This window comes from Saccopteryx leptura, chromosome 10, assembly GCF_036850995.1.
Source record: "Saccopteryx leptura isolate mSacLep1 chromosome 10, mSacLep1_pri_phased_curated, whole genome shotgun sequence".
Taxonomy (NCBI): Eukaryota; Metazoa; Chordata; class Mammalia; order Chiroptera; family Emballonuridae; genus Saccopteryx; species Saccopteryx leptura.
The window spans coordinates 50470242-50492871 of NC_089512.1; the positions used below are offsets into that span (position 1 = coordinate 50470242).

General features: G+C 46.4%; 1 protein-coding gene and 1 pseudogene across 2 annotated transcripts; both read left to right on the forward strand.

The window, feature by feature from the left end:
• The first annotated feature begins 8435 nt into the window (after positions 1 to 8435).
• Positions 8436 to 22630, forward strand: part of LOC136382484 (metallothionein-1A-like) — a 269363-nt pseudogene continuing 255168 nt past the window's right edge.
• Positions 15958 to 21013, forward strand: GHRL (ghrelin and obestatin prepropeptide). Of its 2 annotated transcripts, none has more exons than XM_066351102.1 (4): positions 15958 to 16091; positions 16316 to 16432; positions 20072 to 20180; positions 20881 to 21013. In XM_066351102.1, the coding sequence occupies exons 1-4, from the start codon at positions 15984 to 15986 to the stop codon at positions 20898 to 20900; spliced, it is 354 nt and encodes a 117-aa protein (XP_066207199.1). In that variant the 5' UTR covers positions 15958 to 15983; the 3' UTR covers positions 20901 to 21013. The 2 variants fall into 2 exon arrangements, with proteins under 2 accessions (XP_066207199.1, XP_066207201.1); XM_066351104.1 differs by having other exon boundaries at positions 16319 to 16432.

Genomic DNA, 22630 nt, shown 5'->3' on the forward strand with positions numbered 1-22630 from the left:
TGAGCACAGAAAAAAGGGGTCTAAGAAATGAACCAAGCAACTGTGGCCTGTGGGACAATAGTAAGTAGTCTAAAATGTGTAAACTGGAATCTCAAGGAGAAAAAAATTAAAGGCAGGAAGAGAAAAAATACATGAACAGCCAGAACTTTCAAACCAGAACAAAGCTATAACCCTAAAAATCCAAGAAAACTGGAACCCCTCCATAGAAAAAGAAACACTAAACACTTACATACCCCATAATAAAACTTGAAATTTCAAATTATACAAACAGTCTGACGTGATGGCGCAATGGATCAAGTGTCAACCAGAACACTGAGGTCACTGGTTCGAAACCCTGGGCTTGCCTGGTCAAGGCACATACGGGAGTTGATGCTTCCTGCTCCTCCCCCTTCTGTCTCTCCTCTCAAGTAAATAAATAAAATCTTAAAAAATAAATTGGGGGAAGCTATTCTTCCTGGTTTAAAAAATAAATTATACAAACAGTCCGAGAAAAAGGCATATTACATACAGAGGAACAAATATAGTCTGCCCTCCATATCCATGGGTTTTGCATCTGTGGAGTCAACCAAACACAGATTGAAAATATTCAGGAAAAAAGTCCCAGGAAGTTCCAAAAAGCAAAACTTGAATTTGCCACACACCAAACACTAAGCTGAATCCACGCAAACCAAGTGGGGTGTAGGCATGCCCTGCAGTGGCCTACATGCAAATATAGGTTACACACTGGTACCACACTATGTTATTTATATAAGGGACTTGAGCATCTGCAGACTTTGTTTATCCACAAGGGTCCTGGAACCAATCCCCCACAGTTACTGACAGATAACTAAAAATGTCAACAGAAATTATGCAACCCATAAGAAAATTAATAACATCTTTGAAATGCTGAAAGGGAAAAAAAGCAGCCTAGAATTTATATACCTAGTGAAGAGATACTTTCTAAAAATAAAAGTGAGTGACATCAACATCACAGCAGAGTGAGACAACCTCTTTGTATCTCCCTGTAAATTTACAACCAGTCAGACTTCTGTAACCCAACAAAAGGTTCACTGCTCAACACACTAGGACGCCAGAGAGATCCACACATCAGTAGGTCTGGAGGTGGGCATACTGGAAACACAGGAGTTCGAATGGGAGAAAGATGGGTACGTACAGTCCTGCAGACAGTTCCCCAGCAGCAGTAATATTGGCACCCTAGACTCTGGCTCACTCCCCCAACTGTATCCAGAACCTGATAGCAACAGAGATGTATCAACAGCCTCCTGCAACACCAGCACCTGTAGGAAAACAGGCAAATCTGCCTCCCTACCACCTGTCACACCACCTCCACCTGATGGTGGTGGTGGTGCCCCAAGACCTAGGCAACCTGGACACAGTGAGAAACACACCACTCTGGATGGTTAAGTTCCATGATTACAGTGGGGCCACCCCAACCACAATCCTGGAGGTGCAGGTAGTGGTAAGACAAAACAAAAACTTGCACTATAGCACCATCTTCTGGAAAACAAAGACTTCTAAATACCAACCTGTTGAAGTGTTAAAACCAAAATGGTACCTAAGTAAGATAGGTTTTTAGTTCAAATGTCCAGCATAAAATAATCCAAACACCATGAACAACCAACATAACACAGAAAGAAAATGACAATACTCCAGAAACTATACTCCAGAAACTAAACTCAGAAGTCATGGAAGACTGTGGTTTCAATGATAAAATCAAAATAGTAATGAAGGAACTCAATGAGATGAGAAAACTCAGAAAGGCAGTACAGTGAATTCAGGAATAAAATAAATGAACACAAAGAGTACTTTACCAGAGAGATGAAACTAGAATAAAGAACTCAACAAATTCTAGAGCTGAAGAACTCAATAAACGATATGAATAGTGCGTCGGAGAGCACCAGAAACATAGCACACCAGACAGGAGAGAGAGAATCAGCAAACTCGAAAATAGAGATTGAGAAATGAATCTGGTGGAAAAGATGAGAGAACTAAGATTTTTTTAAATGAAAGACCTCTACAAGAACTATTTCACAAGGCTAATGGATATTCCAGAGGGAGAAGCGGACAGAGAGCCTATTCCAAGAAATAATTGATGAGGCCTGACCAGTGGTGGTGCAGTGGATAAAACGTCGACCTGGAACGCTGAGGTCGCCAGTTCAAAACCCTGGCCTTTGCCGGTCAAGGCACATATGGGAGTTGAGGCTTCCTGCTCCTCCCCCCCTTCTCTCTCTCTCTCTCTCTCTCTCTCCCCCCCCCCTCTAAAATGAATAAATAAAAATAAAAAGATAAAAATAAAAAAAAGAAATAATTGGTGAGGACTTCCCAAACATAGGGAAGGAACTGAACATTTAAGCACAAGAAGCTAGCAATAATTATTTCAATGCAAATAACCTCTAAAACATTATTTTAAACCTGTCAAAAGTTAATGACAAAGAATTCTCAAGGAAGCCGGGCGGGGGGGTGGGGGGGGACAGTAACCTACAAAGGAAACCCCTTCAGGTTATCTTTCTCAGCAGCAACTTGACAGGCCAGGAGAGAGTGGAACGATTTATTCAAAATATTGAAAGATAGGACCCTGGCTGGATAGCTCAGTAGGTTGGAGCATCCTCCCCATATACAAAGGTTTCTAGTTTGATCCCCAGTCAGGGGCATATACAGAAACAAATTGCTGTTTTTTCTTTTTCTCTCTCCACCCCCCAAAATCAATAAAAATTTAAAATATAAAAAAATTTTAAAGACTTTACCAAAAAATTATAATAATAAATGAATACAGTAAAGTCACAGGATATAAAATCAATATACAAAAATCTGTTGTAGCCTGACCTGTGGTGGCGCAGTGGATAAGGTGTTGACATGGAAACACTGAGGTCGCCGGTTCAAAAAAAACCCTGGGCTTGCCTGGTCAAGGCACATATGGGAAATAAAAATTAAAAAAAAAAAATCTGTTGTATTTCTCTATACTACCAATAAACTATATGAAAGAGAAATGGAAAAAAAATTCCATTTACTATTGCAACAAAAAGAATAAAACACCGGCAGTGGCCAGTTGGCTCAGAGGTAGAGCATCAGCCCAACATGTGAAGTCCTGGGTTTGATTCCTTTTTTTTTTTTTTTTTTGTATTTTTCCGAAGCTGGAAATGGGGAGAAAGTCAGACAGACTCCCGCATGCACCCGACTGGGATCCACCTGGCATGCCCACCAGGGGGCGATGCTCTGCCCATCTTGGGGCATCGCTCTGCTACAATCAGAGCCATTCTAGTGCTTGAGGCAGAGGCCACAGAGCCATCCCCAGCGCCCGGGCCATCTTTGCTCCAATGGAGCCTCAGCTGCGGGAGGGGAAGAGACAGAGAGGAAGGAGGGGGGGGGGGGGTGGAGAAGCAGATGGGCGCTTCTCCTGTGTGCCCTGGCCGGGAATCGAACCCGGGACTCCTGCACGCCAGGCCGACGCTCTACCACTGAGCCAACCGGCCAGGGCTGATTCTTTCTTTTTTTTTTTTTTTTTCTTTTCATTTTTCTGAAGCTGGAAACAGGGAGAGACAGTCAGACAGACTCCCGCATGCGCCCGACCGGGATCCACCCGGCACGCCCACCAGGGGCGACGCTCTGCCCACCAGGGGGCGATGCTCTGCCCATCCTGGGCGTCGCCATGTTGCGACCAGAGCCACTCTAGCGCCTGGGGCAGAGGCCACAGAGCCATCCCCAGCGCCCGGGCCATCTTTGCTCCAATGGAGCCTCGGCTGCGGGAGGGGAAGAGAGAGACAGAGAGGGAAAGCGCGGCGGAGGGGTGGAGAAGCAAATGGGCGCTTCTCCTGTGTGCCCTGGCCGGGAATCAAACCCGGGTCCTCCGCACGCTAGGCCGACGCTCTACCGCTGAGCCAACCGGCCAGGGCCTGATTCTTTTTTTTTAAAGACTTTATTTATTTATTCATTTTAGAGAGGAGAGAGAGAGAGAAGGGAGGAACAGGAAGCATCAACTCCCATGTGTGCCTTGACCAGGCAAGCCCAGGGTTTTGAACCAGCGACCTCAGCGTTCCAGGTCCACACTTTATCCACTGTGCCACCACAGGTCAGACTGGGTTTGATTCTTGATCAGGACACATAGGAGAAGCAACCATCTGCTTCTCCCCCCTCCCCTTCCTCCCTTCCTCCCTCCCTCTCTCTCCCTCTCTCTCTCTCTCTCTCTCTTCCCCTCCCCTCCAGCAGCCATGGCTCAAAATGGTTCGAGCAAATTGGCCCCAGGCACTGAGGATGGCTCATGGCCTCGCCTCTGGGGCTAAAATAGCTCAGTTGCTGAGCAACGGAACAGCAGCCCCAGATGGGCAGAGCATCACCTGGTAGGGGGCTTGCCAGGTGGACCTCAGTTGGGGCACATGCAGGAGTCTGTCTCCCCACCTCTCAATAAAAAAAAAAAATTTTTTTTTAAAGAATAAAACACCTAGGAATAAACTTAAGGAGATGAAAGATCTGTACACTGAAAACTACAAGACACTGATCAAAGAAATTGATGATAACACAAAGAAATGGAAAGATACTCCCACCTGACCTGTGGTGGCGCAATGGATAAAACGACCTGGAATACTGGGGTTACGGGTTTGAAACCCCAGGCTTGCCCAGTCAAGGCACACACGAGAAACAACCACTACAAGTTGATGCTTCCTGCCCCCCCTTCTCTCTCTCTCCTTTCTCTAAAGTCAATAAATAAAAATCTTAAAAAAGGAAAAGAAATGGAAAAATACTTTGTGTTCATAGATTGGAAGAATTACATTGTTGGAATGCCCATACTACCTAAACCAATCAACATATTCGATGTAATCCCAATAGTATTTTTTACAGAAATGAAAAAAACCTAAAATATGTATGGAACTACAAAAGACCCTGAATAGCCAAAGCAATCCTGAGAAAAAAACAAACCCAAAGATATCACACTCCCCAATTTCAAACAATACTACAAAACTAGTAATCAAAACAGTATGGCACTGCCTCACTTTTCATCAACCTGATCCCATGATCACTAGCTTGAATCTAAAGGTCACTGCCTTGAGCCTAAGGTCACTGGTTCGAGCCTAAGGTCACTGGCTCAGCTGGAGCCCCCCAGTCAAGACACATGGGAAGCAGTCAGTGAACAACTAAAGTGATGAAACTACAAGTTGATGCTTCTCATCTCTCTCCTTTCCTGTCTGTCTCTTTTTCTCTCGGGGGGGGGGGGGGGGAGTATGACACTGACAAATAGACACACAGACCAATGGGACAGAATTAAGAGCCCAGAAATAAACCTACACCTATATGAGCAACAATTTCCAACAAAGGAGCCAAGAGAATAAAATGGAGAAAGGAAAGTCTCAATAAATAGTGTTGGGATAACTGGACAGCCATATGCAAAAGAATGAATCTAGCCTGACCAGGCGGTGGCGCAGTGGATAAAGCGTCAGACTGGGATGTGGAGGACTCAGGTTCAAGACCCCGAGGTCGCCAGCTTGAGCACGGGCTCATCTGGTTTGAGCAAAAAGCTCACTGGCTTGGACCCAAGGTCACTGGCTCCAGCAAGGGGTTACTCGGTCTGCTGAAGGCCCACGGTCAAGGCACATATGAGAAAGCAATCAATGAACAACTAAGGTGTCGCAACGAAAAACTAATGATTGATGCTTCTCATCTCTCTCCATTCCTGTCTGTCTGCCCCTATCTATCCCTCTCTCTGACTCTCTCTCTCTGTAAAAAAAAAAAAAAAAAAAAAAGAATATGAAAACACTAATTCAGAAAGATATATGTACCCCTAGGCTGACTGCAGCATTATTTACAATAGCCAAGATATAGAAACAACCTTTGTGCCTCTTACTAGATGAATGATTAAGATACAAGATATACAGGTATAATGAAATACTACTCTGCCAGAAAAAAGGTGAAATATTGCCATTTGCAACAACATGGATAGATTTTGAGGGTATTATGCTAAGTGAAATAAGTCAGATGGAAAATAACAAAAACCGTATGATTTTACTCACATGTGGAACATAAAACAATAGCAAGCAAACTAACAAAACAAAAACAAACTCATAAATATGGCAAAATACTGGTAACAGGGGAGGGGGCGGAGGGAGGGCAAAATGGGGAAAGGGGTCAAGTATGTGCTAATGAATAGAAACTACTTTTTTGGTGGTGAAAACACAATAAAGTATACAAATATCAATTATAATATTGTACACCTGAAATTTGTTATTAACCAATGTTACCTCAATAAAATATTAATTTCAAAAATAAAGGTCATAAACTTTAATAAATAAATTTTAAAAATAAATAAAATAACAAAGGTGAAATACAGGCTTTTTCAAATAAAATCTGAAAGAATAAGTCACCAGCACAGCTGTGTTACAAGAAATGTCAAAAGAAGTTCTTCAGGCAGAAGGAATGTAGTACCAGATGAAAATGTGCATCTACACCAAGAAACAGGGAAAACCAGAAACAACAGTAAATATCTGAGTAAATATAAGACTGTCTTAAAATTTCTTTAATCTCTCTAAACATATTGACTATTCAAAGTACATAGTGGGCTTATAGCTTATGTAAAAATAAAATGTGTGACAACAGCATAAATAATGGAAGTGAGGAAATGAAAGTATTTTGTTATAAAATCTTAGAGTATATATGATACAGTACCTGTGGAAGGTGTATTTCTAAATCCTAGGTCAATCACTAAAATAATAAAACAGAGTAGCTAACAAGCTAATAATGAATATAACATGATATCATAAAAATAATCCAACACTAGGCAACAAAAGAAAAAAAACAAGGAATAAGAACAGGTGAAACAAATGGAAAACAAGTATCAATCTAGTAGATTTAAACTAAAGAATATAGGTCTGACAAGGCGGTGGCACAGTGGATAGAGTCGGACTGGGATGTGGAAGACCCAGGTTAGAAATCCCAAAGTAGCCTGACCTGTGGTGGTGCAGTGGATTAAAGCATCGACCTGAAAATGCTGAGGTCGCTGGTTCGAAACTCTGGGCTTGCTTGGTCAAGGCACATATGGGAGTTGATGCTTCCTGCTCCTCCCCCCCTTCTCTCTCTCCTCTCTAAAATGAATAAATAAAATTAAAATTAAATTTATGCCTGACCTGTGGTGGCGCAGTGGATAAAATGTCGACCTAGAAATGCTGAGGTCGCCAGTTCGAAACCCTGGGCTTGTCTGGTCAAGGCACCTATGGGAGTTGATGCTTCCAGCTCCTCCCCCCTTCTCTCTTTCTCTCTCTCTCCTCTCTCTCTCTCTCTCTCTCTCTCCTCTCTAAAAATGAATAAATAAATAAAAATTAAAAAAAAAAATTTTTTTTGACCTGTGGTGGCGCAGTGGATAAAGCGTCGACCTGGAAATGCTGAGGTCACCGGTTCGAAACCCTGGGCTTGCCTGGTCAAGGCACATATGGGAGTTGATGCTTCCAGCTCCTCCCCCCTTCTCTCTCTCTGTTTCTCTCTCTCCCTCTCTCTCTCTCTCCTCTCTAAAAATGAATAAAAAATAATAATTAAAAAAAAAAAAAAGAAATCCCAAAGTCGCTGGATTGACCACAGGCTCACCAGCTTGAGCGCAGGGTCGCTGGCTTGAAACCCAAGGTCACTGGCTTGAGCAAGAGGTCACTCACTCTGCTGTAGCCTCCCAGTCAAGACACATGAGAGAGAAATAAATGATCAACTAAGGAGCTGCAACAAAGAATTGATGTTTCTCATCTCTCTCCTTTCTTGTCCCTCTCTCTCTCTCTCTCAAAAAAAAAAAAAAAAAGAATATAGGTCATTACAGCCTCACCAGCAGTGGCACAGTGGATAGAGCATAAACCTGGTATGCTGAGGACCCAGGTTTGAAACCCTAGGGTCGCCGGCTTGAGTGCAGGCTCACCAGCTTGAATGTGGGATCATAGACATGACCCCATGGTCACTGGCTTAACTCCAAATCTCACTGGCTTGAAGCCCAAGATTGCCGGCTTGAGCAAGGGATCACTGGCTCAGCTGGAGCCCCCCCCCCCCCACCATCAAGGCACGTATAGAAGCAAGCAATGAACAACTAAAGTGCTGCAACTACAAGTTGATGCTTCTCATTTCTCTCCCTTCCTGTCCGTCTGTCTCTCTCTGGCTTAAAAAAAAAAATTTATATATATATATATGTCATTACAATAAATATAAATGGTCTAGAGTAGACACTCCAAAAAAAATGTCCCTGATATCCTGACCTGTGGTGGTGCAGTAGATGAGGCATCAACCTAGAATGCTAAGGTCTCCAGTTCAGGACCCCAGGCTTGCCGGGTCAAGGCACATACCACAAGCAATCAGTGAACAACTAAAGTGAAGCAACCATGAGTTGAAACTTCTCGTCCCCACCTCCCCTTCTCCTTCCTCTGTAAAATCAATGAATAGTCTTTTTAAAAAAAAAAAAAAAAAGGGCCCTGGACCACGCATTGCACCAGCATCAGTGCCTGCTCACCTCTTGTTTGGGACTTCTACCTCATCTCTGATTGAAATGGATCCCAACTGCTCCTGCCCAACTGGTGGGTCCTGCACCTGTGCCAGCTCCTGCAAGTGCAAAGACTGCAAATGCACCTTCTGCAAGAAGAGCTGCTGTTCCTGCTGCCTGCACACAGGGCTGTGTCTGCAAAGGAGCATCGGACAAGTGCAGCTGCTGTGCGTGACCTCGGGGAGGGCTCCCAGTTGTAAATAACACGTGTTCCTGTTTAAACCTGCCTTTCATTTTTTATTCCATCCTGATCCATTTGCCACATTCTCTTTTCTATGAAATATGTGAGCGATAATAAAAGTTGTTGACTTAAAAAAAAAAAAGGGTCCTTGCCTGATCTATGCTGGCGCAGTGGGTAAAGCATCGACCTGGAATGCTGATGTCACCGGTTCAAAACCCTGGCTTGCCTGGTCAAGGCACCTATGGGAGTTGATGCTTCCTGCTCCTTCCCCGCCCTTCCCCCCCTCCTCTCTAAAATGAATAAATTTAAAATTTTTTAAAAAAAAACAAGGGTCCTTGATAAAAGACTATCAGAATAGTTTTATTTTTTAAAGATCCACTGTAGCCTGCCCTGTGCTGGTGCAGTGGATAAAGCGTTGACCTGGAAAGCTGAGGTTGCCGGTTCGAAATCCTGGGATTACCTGGTCAAGGCACATATGGGAGTTGATGCTTCCTGCTCGTCCCCCTTCTCTCTCTCTCCTCTATAAAATGAATAAAAGTTTTTTAAAAATAAATAAATAAAAAGACCCACTGTATGCTGTTTACATGAAACCCTGTTTAAATAAACACACAGATAAAACAATGGGAATGATTTTTTAAAAAGATATAAACACTAATCAGAAGATAGCTGCAGTGTCTATACAAGTTTCCCCCCAGTATCTGAAAGGAGAGCATTCCTATGAAACTTTGCAAACCAAAATGGCATAAAACAAAGAAGCAATTACAATTACTTTATATGGAAAATTCTTTGAGCATTTCCAGACCAAATAAAACCTAAAACACCACTAAATATAGTAAAAGCAGGAATATGACAAATACACACCACGCTTTAAACACCCATCAATCCATTCAAGCGATAGACTCCATTTTATCCATTACTGATGCCAACTAAGAGACCATTTTGCTACTAGCAGAACCAACAGTAGCTCAACAGCTTTCAAGAATCTCTTTGGATGTAAAGAGTATGAATGGTGAGCACATGCAAGTTAACACACACATACAATGTCTTTATTTTGTTCACAATCAAAACACATCCAGTTTTACACTAAGCATAACACCTATACGACCTCTCATATTTTTCTGATACCTTAAGTCATACCTTCCTAATGTATACACAGATGAAATAAAAATAAAACACAGATATTCACAGACACAGTTCAAAGCACTGGTGGCCTGGTGCCAAGTGTAAGTCCTGGGGAAGGAGATTGGTGGGGCCACTCGCAGCTCAGGTGCATGCTGCCTCTACAATGGCTTGCTGCAACATAAACAATGAGCACATTTTACTTTTCACCTGTTTTGGAAAAGTAAAAATCCTCTTGAGATTTTTTTAAAAGACAAAAATAAACAAATATAAGGGGAAATTTTTTAAGTCAAAAATAAAAAGGAAAAAAGATACATACTTAAGTTTTTTTTGTGTTTTTTTTTTCTTACAGAGGCAGAGATAGACAGGGACAGACAGACAGGAACGGAGAGAGACGAGAAGCATCAATCATCAGTTTCTCGTTGCGCGTTGCGACTTCTTAGTTGTTCATTGATTGCTTTCTCACATGTGCCTTGACCGTGGGCCTTCAGCAGACCGAGTAACCCCCTGCTGGAGCTAGCGACCTTGGGTCCAAGCTGGTGAGCTCTTTGCTCAAGCCAGATGAGCCTGCGCTCAAGCTGGCGACCTCGGGGTCTCGAACCTGGGTCCTTCCGCATCCCAGTCCGACGCTCTATCCTCTGCACCACCACCTGGTCAGGCCATACTTAAGTTTTTAAGGTTGAAATTACATGGTTGCTAGGATTTGCTTTTACATTATTCCCCCCAAAAAAACAAAAGTGGGGTTTAAATAAATGAAGCACGATGTTAATAAATGTGAAGCTGAGAGATTCTTAGAGACTTATAGTATTCTACGTTTTCTTAATGTTTGAGAATTTCCAAAGTCTAAAATATATACATGGAGAGAAGGAGAGAGAGCACGCATGTTTATCTGTGGGGAGCAAGCATTATTTTACAATTAGGAACTGACTTTATAATATAATATTTTATTATTTTATAATAAAGGAACCGCCTGAAATACCATATTTCCCCATGTATAAACATACTCCTGTGTATAAGACGCACCTTAATTTTGGGGTCTGAAATTTGAAGAAAAAAATTTTCATTAAGTTATTGAACTCAAGTTTTATTCATCATAAAATTCATACAACTCATCACTGTCAAAACTCCCATCCAGCCTGACCAGGCAGTGGCGCAGTGGATAGAGCATCAGACTGGGATGCAGAGGACCCAGGTTCGAGACTCCGAGCTCGCCAGCTTGAGTGCGGGCTCATCTGGTTTGAGCAAAAGCCCACCAGCTTGAACCCAGGGTTGCTGGCTCCAGCAAGGGGTTACAAGGTCTGCTGAAGGCCAGTGGTCAAGGCACATATGAGAAAGCAATCAATGAACAACTAAGGTGTTGCAACGTGCAATGAAAAACTAATGATTGATGCTTCTCATCTCTCTCCGTTTCTGTCTGTCTGTCCCTGTCTATCCCTCTCCCTGACTCACTGTCTCTGTAAAAAAAAAAAAAAAAAACTCCCATCCATTAGCTTGTCCTCATCTGTGTCTGATGACGAATCACTGTCTTCAACAATGAGCACAAAAAAAGCAAGAAATGCAAGTAAAAAAACCTACAACCACTGTATGAGACGCACACAGTTTTTAGACCCCAAACTTTTCTAGAAAGGGTGCATCTTATACATGGGGAAATACGGTACTTGTTAAGATACAAGTCTGGGGCACCGCTCCAGACCTAGGATCAAAATCAGAGGATGAGGTATAAAATGACCTGCATTGTCATAAGCTTCCCCCCATACCCCGATACAGCTCAGCACAGGTCTGCACTGAGCAGTTGAAGGCCTCACCCTAAGATGCTATGGCTCTTACTGGTCCCTAGACTAAGACTGCACCAGCATCTCTGTGAGAACAGTTTCTGCACAGTGGTAGAGATGAAAGTCAAGCTCTAGGGTTTTGAGGCATCAGTACACAGCAAGGAACGGGCTACAGGGAAAGGAAATTAGACCTGGGGGTGGCAGTATGGGGAAAGGGAGGATTGGTGTAAAACAGACTTTTTCAGGATTGGAGACCTGGGCATATCTTAGGGCTGAGGGAAGAAGATATTGGAGAGAAACACTGAAGACAGGAAAGAGACAATTTGTTGGGGCTCCAGCCCCACGATGGGAGAACAGGGAAGCCCCAGTGGGAGAGGCTTGGTTTGGACAGCAGGAGGGATGAGAGAGAGCAAGGCTAAGGTTATGGAAGTTTGAGGAGCAGCACTCATGATTGTCTACAACTGCTGTCCAGTGCAGTAGCCATAAGCCACAGCTAGCTACTGGGCACTGAACTGTGGCACCTGAATTGTTGTGTGCTTACAAATAGGACACTGGACTTTGAAGATTTATTAAAAACAAAACCAATGTCAAGTATCTGGTTCATTATTTTATATTTATTATATGTTGAACTGCTATTTTAGACATTTAGATTAAATATATTATTAAAATTGATTTTACCTGTTTCTTTTTGCATGTTTTTAATGTGACTCCTGAGAAATTTAAAATTACATATGAGGCTCTTATTTAAGGTTGGCATGATATTTCTACTGAACAATGCTGATCCAGAAGTTTCAGCAGCCAGAAATAAAAAGAAAAAAAGAAACCACCAAAAAGTCCTATAAAAAAATAACACCTCTTTCTACAACCCCACAGTTTGCCTCATTCAGACCAAGGTTTTAGCCTAATCGATGAAAAAAGTGCTTGCTAGGCCAAGTATCAGTACAAATGAAATTACAGTAGAAAGTGTATTAAGATTTGTTCTCAAGACTCAATTTACATATAGCAATTTAGTGATGATGAGTGCTTCTCACTCATTCATTAAGGCAGCCCTCCAGGCCCTGCAGTCAGAAGAAAATCACTGACTAGAAAGCAATCCAGAGGAAACCTACTAAGTGTACAGGGAGGTGCCCGATTGGCCATGGTATCACCCATACTCGAAAGGAATGAGGAGGAAAGTGACAAGGGGAAGCTGGTTCTTTCCCCAAATCCATGGTCTTCCTCCGAACTCCTCCGGGTGCCGATCTGCATGCATTACCCACCCCGGGTCTGTCCCCACTCTGCAACTGTGAGTGGGAGGTGAGCTTCTGCCACCCATCAGATCTCCCTCCCTCCACTACCAGCCTCCTCTGCGGTATGTAGTCAGGGTGGTTTCCATCACACAGGCCACCTCTCTTCCCCAAAGATAACGGGAAGTGTGGGTGTTTGCTTACTGGTGGTGTTATCTAAGATCAACATGCAGCTCCTGCCTCAGAGGCCTTCAGGGTCAGGAATAAGCAGAAGCTTCATATCTCGGTAGGTGCCTGGTCACCATAGTTGGCGGTTTGAGGGTTTTTTCCCTTTTGGTGGGGGGTAGAGTATGGCTGTGAACAAGCTTCAAGTCTTCTCTGACTACGACTTCTCCCCACCCTTCTCCACCTTTTCAGCCATTCTGGCCCAGAGCCAAGATGTCTAAGCTCAGGCGGCTGATCCAGTGGAAGACTCCTGGGGGGCGCTCACTCCAGCCCCCACCACAGCTGTGCGATGTTTATCAGCAGGAGGCATTTAGTCCCCCACATCCTGCTTCCACTGTCCCTAGATGCTCCAGACAGGTCCAGTGCCCTGGAAGTCGAAGTCGATCTTCAAGTCAAGTCGGGTGGCATTCTACTGCCTTAAGACCCTCCTAACTGGTTCCCTACCCTAGTCCCATCCCACGGGGAGCATACTGGCTTTCCTGTGCACCACCTTCTCTGTGGAAGCAGGAAGCAGAGAGCACTGATTAGGAGTTAGGAACCTAGGTGGAAGTCCCAGCACTGCTACCGATGGCTGTGTGGCTTTGGGGAAAGTACAGCCCACTTAGCATTCAGTTCTTCCAGTAAAATAAAAGGTCCAGCATCCTAAGTCTTTAAGGTCTTTCCAACTTCTTCTATGTTATCAAGAACCTTCCGTGGCCTCCCTCCTACATATAAAGCCCCAAATCCTTGTGCAAGCAACTTTCAAGGAAGTGCATAAACTGGGCCTGAACAGCCTTCTAGGCCTTTCCTTATGACCTCTCCCGCCATCTTCACCATCTTCCAAGCCACCCAGCCTTCTCACTGTTGTCCCAAACATTCTACACCTGTGCCCTGTTTGCTCACTTCGTTCATACCACTCTGCTTGCAGTGACGCCCTCCCTTCAAATCCCTGCTCCATTTCTACCTTCCGTCTCTCACAGGGAGCCCCAGCCTGCAGGGAGTTCCTCCGCTGAAATGCTGGAACTCCAGTACAGACAACTCGGTTAGCCCTTAGGAGTCACTGCTTGCCCATCCAATTAGATGAAGCCCTCAAGGCCCTGTGTTAGTTAACTCTTCATCTGAAAACCTCACCATGCTACATGCTTGCAAGTGCTGTGGGCCTGATATAAAAATATTCATCATCTGCATGCTACATTACAAATGACAAAGGATTTTCACACCCATCACCTCATTTAATACTCAAAGCCACCCTGAGAGGCAGTCCTGATGCTAGGGGTATTATTAGTGATCTGCCTAAGGCCAACTGACTTATGAGTAGTCACCTGTGCCAGTAATAGATCACAGCTCTTCCACCCCCAGGTCCAATCCGTTCCCTCTCAGAATCTGGCTGGAGGAGTGGGTTGGGGGGCAAGCCACATGTTAGGAAACACCAAGTCAAGCAGACTCATTATGCACCACCCAGAAGGAATGACAAGTTTAGACACTGATAAAATAGTCCCTATACCTGCTCCTTGGAGGACAGTTAGGAGCTCATGCTGCTGCCCCTCACAGCAGTTTCCTCATCTGTGAAACGGGCCTTCCCTCACTGGGGAGATGGAAGAGTACATGAGCCAGGCTCCCCTTGTGCTCCAAAGGTTTGTGGAAGCCAGAGCAGCATCAGTCACAGAACAGCAGGTGTCCAACTAGAAAGCTCTTAGAAATCTAGTGACAGTAATCTTGTTCTATCCAGGGAGGAAGGGGGTTTCAGAAAGCAGAGTAAGCCAACGTCACAGAGCAGCAAAGCCAGTCTGGACCCCCACAGCCATTCTCCTCCTCCCACCTCAAACAGGGCCAGGCTCACTTGGGGACAGATGGAACAGATGGCCACCCCACGCCAACCCAACAATGTCTCAGGACATCTGACCTCCACTGTTGATTTCTACAGAGGACCCAAGGAATGTAAATCAGCCCCTGCAACCTTAAGCTGCACTGTGATGAGGTCCCTGGTGTAAAACAAACACAGGGCTTCCTATATAAGGGCCCGCCATCCACCAGGCACCACCTCTGCCAGGAATCCCAGGTAGGCACTGTCTTACTCTTTGTGGGTTTGCTTATGGGTTTTGTGTTTTTTTTCTTTTTTCTTTTTTGTATTTTCTGAAGTTGGAAACAGGAGGCAGTCAGACAGACTCCCGCATGTGCCCGACCGGGATCCACCTGGCATGCCCACCAGGGAGTGATGCTCTGCCCCTCTGGGGCATTGCTCTGTTGTGACCAGAGCCATTCTAGCGCCTGAGGCAGAGGCCATGGAGCCATCCTCAGTGCCCGGGCCAACTTTGCTCCAATGGAGCCTCAGCTGCGAGAGGGGAAGAGAGAGACAGAGAGGAAGGAGAGAGGGAGGGATGGAGAAGCAGATGGGCGCTGTGTGCCCTGGCCAGGAATCGAACCCGGGACTCCTGCACGCCAGGCCGATGCTCTACCACTGAGCCAACTGGCCAGGGCAGTTTGCTTATGGGTTTAACTTACCGGCTATTCACAGCCCATCTGAACCCAGGGGAGGCTGCACAACCTGAGGCAGCCTGGCTACACAGACATAACCAGGCTTAGTAGCTACCCCAATCCCCCACGTCTCCTGAGGACCTTGCTGGCTCAGCTTCATCATCCCTGTTAAGAAAACTGACATAAGCTCCTTGGGGCCTGAGACAAACCATATGGGGAATCCCACCGCCAAGGGTCCTGTCCTGAACAACCAGTCTTGGAAGAAAGCACACACATCCTTCAATATACTCCCACCTTGGGAAGGCAGGCAGAGCTGCCTCCAGGTCCAAGTCCTTCACCTTGTCTACTAGGTTCCTGTTAGTTGAGGCACAAGGAGTGGAGGGGAGGGGACTGGAATGGAGGGGAAGGGAAGGGAGAGAAAGGTGGAGAGGGGACGAGAGAGGAGGGGAGGGGAGGATATGCTGCCTAGAGATACATGCTCCTCCAGACCCATCTGTCCCAACCCAGCTGAGGCCATGCCCGCCCCAGTGACCATCTGCAGCCTGCTGCTCCTCAGCGTGCTCTGGGTGGACTTTGCTATGACAGGCTCCAGCTTCCTGAGCCCAGAACACCAGAAAGTACAGGTGAGATGTCTTCCCACAAAGCTCCACATTCTAACTGGGTGTCTCATTTCAGCCCTGCCACACAGCAGCCAGTTGTGTGACCTGGGCAGTGGCTTAACCTCTCTGGGCTGCAGCCTTCTGGAGCACAAAGGAGGACCCTGGGTCTGAATACAGGCCCACACCTCTATCTGCTTCTGGAAGGTATGGGGGGCTTAAGGCCCCCAAATATCCCCTGCTCTCTCTAGCAGAGAAAGGAGTCCAAGAAGCCACCAGCCAAACTGCAGCCCCGAGACCTTGAAGGCTGGCTTCGCCCACAAGACAGAAATCAGGCAGAAGGGGCAGAGGATGAGATGGAAATTCAGGTAGGTTCCTCTGTAGTTTCATGCTTCCCTAGCAGGGGAGGGGATGTGGGCCGGGGGAGATGGCCTGCACAGAGGTCCACTTAGCTACTCAAGAATGTAAAATAGCCTGAGCAGGCGGTGGCGCAGTGGATAGAGTGTCGGACTGGGATGCGGAGGACCCAGGTTCGAGACCCCGAGGTCACCAGCTTGAGTGCGGGCTCATCTGGTTTGAGCAAAGCTCACCAGCTTGGACCCAAGGTCGCTGGCTCAAGCAAGGGGTCACTCGGTCTGCTGTAGCCCCACGGTCAAGGCACATATGAGAAAGCAATCAATGAACAACTAAGGTGTCGAGGTGTCACAACGAAAAACTAATGATCAATGCTTCTCATTTCTTTCCGTTCCTGTCTGTTTGTACCTATCTATCCCTCTCTCTAACTCTGACTCTGTCTAAAAAAAAAAAAAGTAAAATAGCATGAAAATAGTTGACCGTGCACTGGGCTCTACCAGGTCTTTGCCCATAAAGAGGCAAATATCTAAGAGAAGTAACTTGGCTGCAACAAAATGTAAATGTGCAAGGAGCCATGAACAGAGGAGAGAAGTGGGGGAGGGAGAGGAGCAGAGGGGGAGGGGCAGAGAGGAGGAGAGAGAGCAGGGGTTTTATAGAGTATCAAGGTAACCTTCCTGAAAGGCTGGCTGTGTGTGTTCCTGGAGTGTTCTCATGGGCATTAGGTGGCCAGACACCTCCCTGCAGAGAAACCAGAATGCCCCTCAGGTGGTACTTAATAATGGCAGTCAGTGTATTGCTGAGGGCTGATATTATTGCCCTCATTGCATAGATGAGGAACAGAAAGAAGTTCAGGCGATGAACTCACTTGCCTGAGGTGCCACTGCCAGAGTGTGGCAGAGGTGGAACTCAAGGTCATGGCTGACTTCAGTCCCCAAAGCCCCTGTTCTTCCTTACGGCTCCAGCAGAGTGGACAGTGCTTCTCGCTCAACCCTCTGGCCTGAGAGAAGGTGAACTGTGTCCTGCCTTGGCCTCTCCAACTACCCACCAGCCTCTTCTCCCATCAAGGATGAACTCCCCAACCCCTGCTCTCTCTGACCCCTCACCAAAACCTAGAAGTGTTCTTAGGCACTTCCTTCACACCACCTGTGACATCAACCTACCACATGTCCCACTTGATGGCCTGCAAATCCTTAAAACTAAAACCAGGGAAATTTCCTAATGAGACTGCAGAGTCCCACCACTGGTCCTCACCCCAGAGTAGCTCTAAATTGGCGCAGATGGGGAAGGTTTCAGTGGCTGACAACTCACGGCAGGGCTGGACAACTGGGAAATTTCCCGTTTCCAGAAGGGCTGACCTCAGAAAAGGCCCACACTGCCCCAACTAGAACCATGCCTGAAAGGTCTGGAGGGTGTTAGGGGTGCCCGAGGCAGGTGGGGGCTGCAGAGCTGTGGACATGTTCACCAAGCCCTTCCTGTCCTAGGGTTTCACCTCTCTCGTCACAGGCTCCCTCTCATCCCCCAAATGTTTCCCCCTAAAATCGAGTTACAGAGCTAGAAGGCTTTTCAAACCAAGTCCTACCCATTCCCCCATTCCACCCATCTCCCACTGAGCAGATGAGACATTGAGGCAAAAGGGTGCCTTGTCAGGTCACCCAAAGCTGGTCTCCCAAACAGCCACCACGCCTCCCAATCACCCCTGCCGCCCAGTCCCAGCCAGCAGGTCCTGGATCGGTGGTTCCTAAGACATCAGTTCAGGTGAACTGACCACCCACATTAGCCGCGGGGGTGAAAGAAAAATAAACCATTTCTGAAGGGGGGTAACAGAAGGGCCCAAATTCCCTACAAAATCAATCATGCCATTCCCCACTCACTCCACCTTCATGGTGAAAACAAGTGGGGAAGGTTTAGTTTTAAAGCAGTAGTAGTCAACCTGGTCCCTACCGCCCACTAGTGGGCGTTCCAGCTTTCATGGTGGGTGGTAGCGGAACAACCAAAGTATAAATAAAAGGATAGATGTAACTATAGTAAGTTGTTTTATAAAGATTTATTCTGCCAAATTTAGTGAAAATCTGACATAAAGTACTTGGTAAGTTATTATTATATGCTTTAACTTGCTGTAACTCTGCTTTATAAATTTTATAAAGTAAAGTTATACTTCCCTACTTTATAAATCACCATTACTGTGGAACCGGTGGGCAGTTAGAAAATTTTACTACTAACAGAGATATAAAAGTGGGCGGTAGGTATAAAAAGGTTGACTACCCCTGTTTTAAAGGAACAGCTATTTGTTGTTTTAATATCTTCCCTGAGCATGTTTGCTCATCTGTAAAATAGGAATAATAGTGGCACCTGCCTGGTAGGGAGGAACCAAGGACTTGATACAGCACAGAGGAAGGTGCTCAGCCCAGGCCTGACAAAGGGTAGAGCTCCACACCAGGTGATGCCACACTCAAGACTAGGAAAGGTTCTGGGACTGGAGCCCTCCAATGACTCATGGAGATGTTCAGACATCTTAGTGACCAACACAGCCAGGTACTGAGGCAGCTGCTAGATTGAGAGATATAGATACAGTCTCTGCTCTCAAGGGAGGAGACGATGACGTGGCTGCAAACAGAGCACCCTCTCATTTCCCCAAAGCTTTTTTGTGTGTATTTTTTGGACAGAGACAGACAGGAATGGAGAGAGATGAGAAGCATGAATTCTTCCTTGCGGCTCCTTAGTTGTTCATTGATTGCTTTATCTTATATGCCTTGCCTGGGGGCAGGGGGAGGGGGCGCTCCAGCAAGTGAGTGACCCCTTGCTCAAGCCAGTGACCATGGGGTCATGTCTATGTTCCCATGCTCAAGCCAATGACCCTGCGCTCAAGCTGGTGAGCCCACACTCAAGCCGGACGAGCCCATGCTCAAGCCAGCGACCACGGGGTTTCGAATCTGGGTCTTCCACATCCCAGCCTGAGGCTCTATCCACTGCGCCACTGCCTGGTCAGGCTCCCCAAATCTTTTAGCACCAATAGTCATCACAGACAATACCAAGAAAGTAGGGAAAATGGGGTGCTTTGGCTATGGAAGGAAAGAAACAGAGACAGAGGAAGAAAGAACTTCTCTTAGAGCATCTTTCAAGGAAAGGGTCAGCTTTCTGTCTGACACTGCACAGAACAGAGGCCTGTACCTATGGGAGGAAGAACACCTGGGAGAGGAAAAAGAGATGGGGCAGAGACCATACCTAGGCAAGTGCTATGCATACCAGGTAGGCCCACAGTCCAGGTCTCCCTCGAAGGGCCTGAAATCTCACCATTGGCAATTCAATCTTCTATCTTCCCAAACTGCAAGGCAGGGGGGTGGCGGGGGGGGAGGGGCTTGATCTAGGGGACCCTGTGGTTTTTATCAGCAACCTCCTTAGAGGTAAAGGAAGAGAGTGCAAGGTAAGTCTCCTGAAGATGGGGGGAGGGGCAGTAAGAACAGGCCTAAGAAGACAAAGTGACTGAGCTGTCCCTCAGTGGTTACCTGCTGGGCCCATAGGCCCATTTCCCTCCTTACCTCTGTGATGAGTCCCTGAGAATCCAGGGCCTCCTTTGGGATGGGGTATTTCGGGCAGGGGTGTAGGGGTATAGGTATAACCTAATCCTTCCTGTGTCCTCCCTGCTCACCTCCTAGTTCAATGCCCCTTTTGATGTTGGAATCAAGCTGTCTGGGGCACAGTACCACCAGCATGGCCAGGCCCTGGGGAAGTTTCTTCACGACATGTTTTGGGAAGAAGCAAATGGTAAGTCTTTGCCTGCATCAGGTCAATTCAGTTTCCTCAGAATCCCAAATGTGAGACGTTTTCTTCCCTGACCCTGCCTCTCAAAGAGCTTCTAATACCTTGTTCCCAAATATTGGCAGAAGCAGGCTGGGCTGGGAGTTGTGAGTGGCTAGGAGAGGGTTTTGTATTCAAAAAGGGTACTAAGTTCCAAAAACTACCAGTGAACCCCAATTTTATTAACCATAGATGGAGTTAACACCCACTATGAGCATATAAAATCAGTTGGTATTACAGGCCTTTTACTGTGTAATTTTACTTCACAAACAAAAGGAATTGGTGCTACATCCACAGTCAGTTAAGCAATTTTTTTGGTTTTGATTTGAACCGCCTCTTACCTTATAAGAATATCACCCAACTTTTTCCTGATCAAGGAGGCAATACCTGCCTCTGGAAGCACCCTACAATCTGCAAAGCATGTCCCTCACCAACATGGCATCACCCCACCCCACCCACCACGTGAGGGAGATGGAGAATTGCCCCTTACCCTGTGGTGCAGACAGGGAGACCAAGACTCAGAGCTTCAAGGTGACCTGCCCAAGCCTCAGTCCAAGGCTTCCCTCATTACAATACACCACCTCAGCAGTCACCACTGTGGAAGAAACGCCATCTTTGATGGCGGTGACCCAATTGCAGACAGACTTTTGACTTGGCTTCTTTTCAGACGCCCCAGCAGACAAGTGACCATCCACAGGGCCGGCCCACCTGTTTTCTCTTCCACCCTCAGAAGCACTTACCTGGCTTTCAGATTGTTCCTACAACTCAAGGAGCTGAATAAACATTCAAACTGAGTGCCAAATGTTCAAAATGAAATTATTTCACCCAAGAGGAAAATTTCACAGTTCACTGAAAAAAAAACTTATTGCTCTATGGTCAATGGAAAGAGATAAGAAGGATATGTAGCAAGGCAGGTGTGCATCCTTAGAAAACCAAACTAGACCAACTCATACAAGCTAACTACTGGGGAGAGGAGAGAGGGGAAAGACAGAAAGCAAAAGAGGAAAGAAAGGAGAAGGGGAAGGGGAAGAGGGGAAGGGGAAGAGGGGGGAGGAAAAGAGATTAGGAGCCTGACCAGGCGGTGGCGCAGTGCACAGAGTGTTGGACTGGGATGCGGAAGACCCAGGTTCGAGACCCCAAGGTCGCCAGCCTGAGCGCGGGCTCATCTGGTTTGAGCAAAGCTCACCAGCTTGAGCCCAAGGTCGCTGGCTCAAGTAAGGGGTTACTCAGTCTGCTGAAGGCCCATGGTCAAGGCACATATGAGAAAGCAATCAATGAACTAAGGTGTCGCAACGAAAACCTGATGATTGATGCTTCTCATCTCTCTCCGTTCCTGTCTGTCTGTCTGTCCCTATCTGCCCTTCTCTCTGACTCTATCTGTAAAAAAAAAAAAAAAAAGGCCCTGGCCGGTTGGCTCAGCAGTAGAGCGTCGGCCTGGCGTGCGGGGGACCCGGGTTCGGTTCCCGGCCAGGGCACACAGGAGAAGCGCCCATTTGCTTCTCCACCCCCCCCTCCTTCCTCTCTGTCTCTCTCTTCCCCTCCTGCAGCCAAGGCTCCATTGGAGCAAAGATGGCCCGGGCGCTGGGGATGGCTCCTTGGCCTCTGCCCCAGGCGCTAGAGTGGCTCTGGTTGTGGCAGAGAGACACCCCGGAGGGGCAGAGCATCGCCCCCTGGTGGGCAGAGCCTCGCCCCGGGTGGGCGTGCTGGGTGGATCCCGGTCGGGCGCATGCGGGAGTCTGTCTGACTGTCTCTCCCCGTTTCCAGCTTCAGAAAAATACACACACACACACACACACAAAAGGAATAAAAAAATAAATGTTAAAAAAAAAAAGAGGAGAGGGAAAGTGAAGGGGAAGGAGAGAGGGGGAGGGGGAGGGGGGAGAGGGAGAGGGAGAGGGAGGGGGAGGGGGAGAGGGGGAGGGGGAGGGGAAGAAACACAGTTCCTTTAAATAGCAGAGATTCCTGAGTGCAAAGCTGCAGTGAGAGAAAGAAACTGCAGGTGACATGATCAGAGCTAACATCCACTGAACTAGCATTTAAGATCAGAACAGGATTCTGGGAATGCCAAAGCATGAGTCTAAAGTTATACATAAGTGGGTGCTGACAATGGTGATGAGCCACACTGCTTGGCAAATTACTTCTCCTTCCTCCTTTTCTACTATTGAGAAGCCAGGCAAAATAGATACCACCTCATATGGGCAAAGCAGGCCACTGCCTCCATTACTTCCCTGATATCAAGTAGGTGTCCTAAAAATTTCCACATTCAGCTCACAGATGAATTGAGCATCGATCCTTAAGTTCCAAAATTTAATTCCAGTGAAGACACCAGCCTTCCTAGGAGGAATGTCACTTACCAGTCATTTATACTTTACCATAAACATACAAACTGATTTCTGAAAACTGGTGGTGATGGACGG

Coding starts and splice junctions, on each gene's coding strand:
- GHRL (XM_066351102.1), top strand. CDS start 15,984: ATGCCCGCCCCAGTGACCATCTGCAGCCTGCTGCTCCTCAGCGTGCTC. Junction 16,092..16,315: donor CAGAACACCAGAAAGTACAG/GTGAGATGTCTT, acceptor TGCTCTCTCTAG/CAGAGAAAGGAGTCCAAGAA. Junction 20,181..20,880: donor GTTTTGGGAAGAAGCAAATG/GTAAGTCTTTGC, acceptor GCTTCTTTTCAG/ACGCCCCAGCAGACAAGTGA.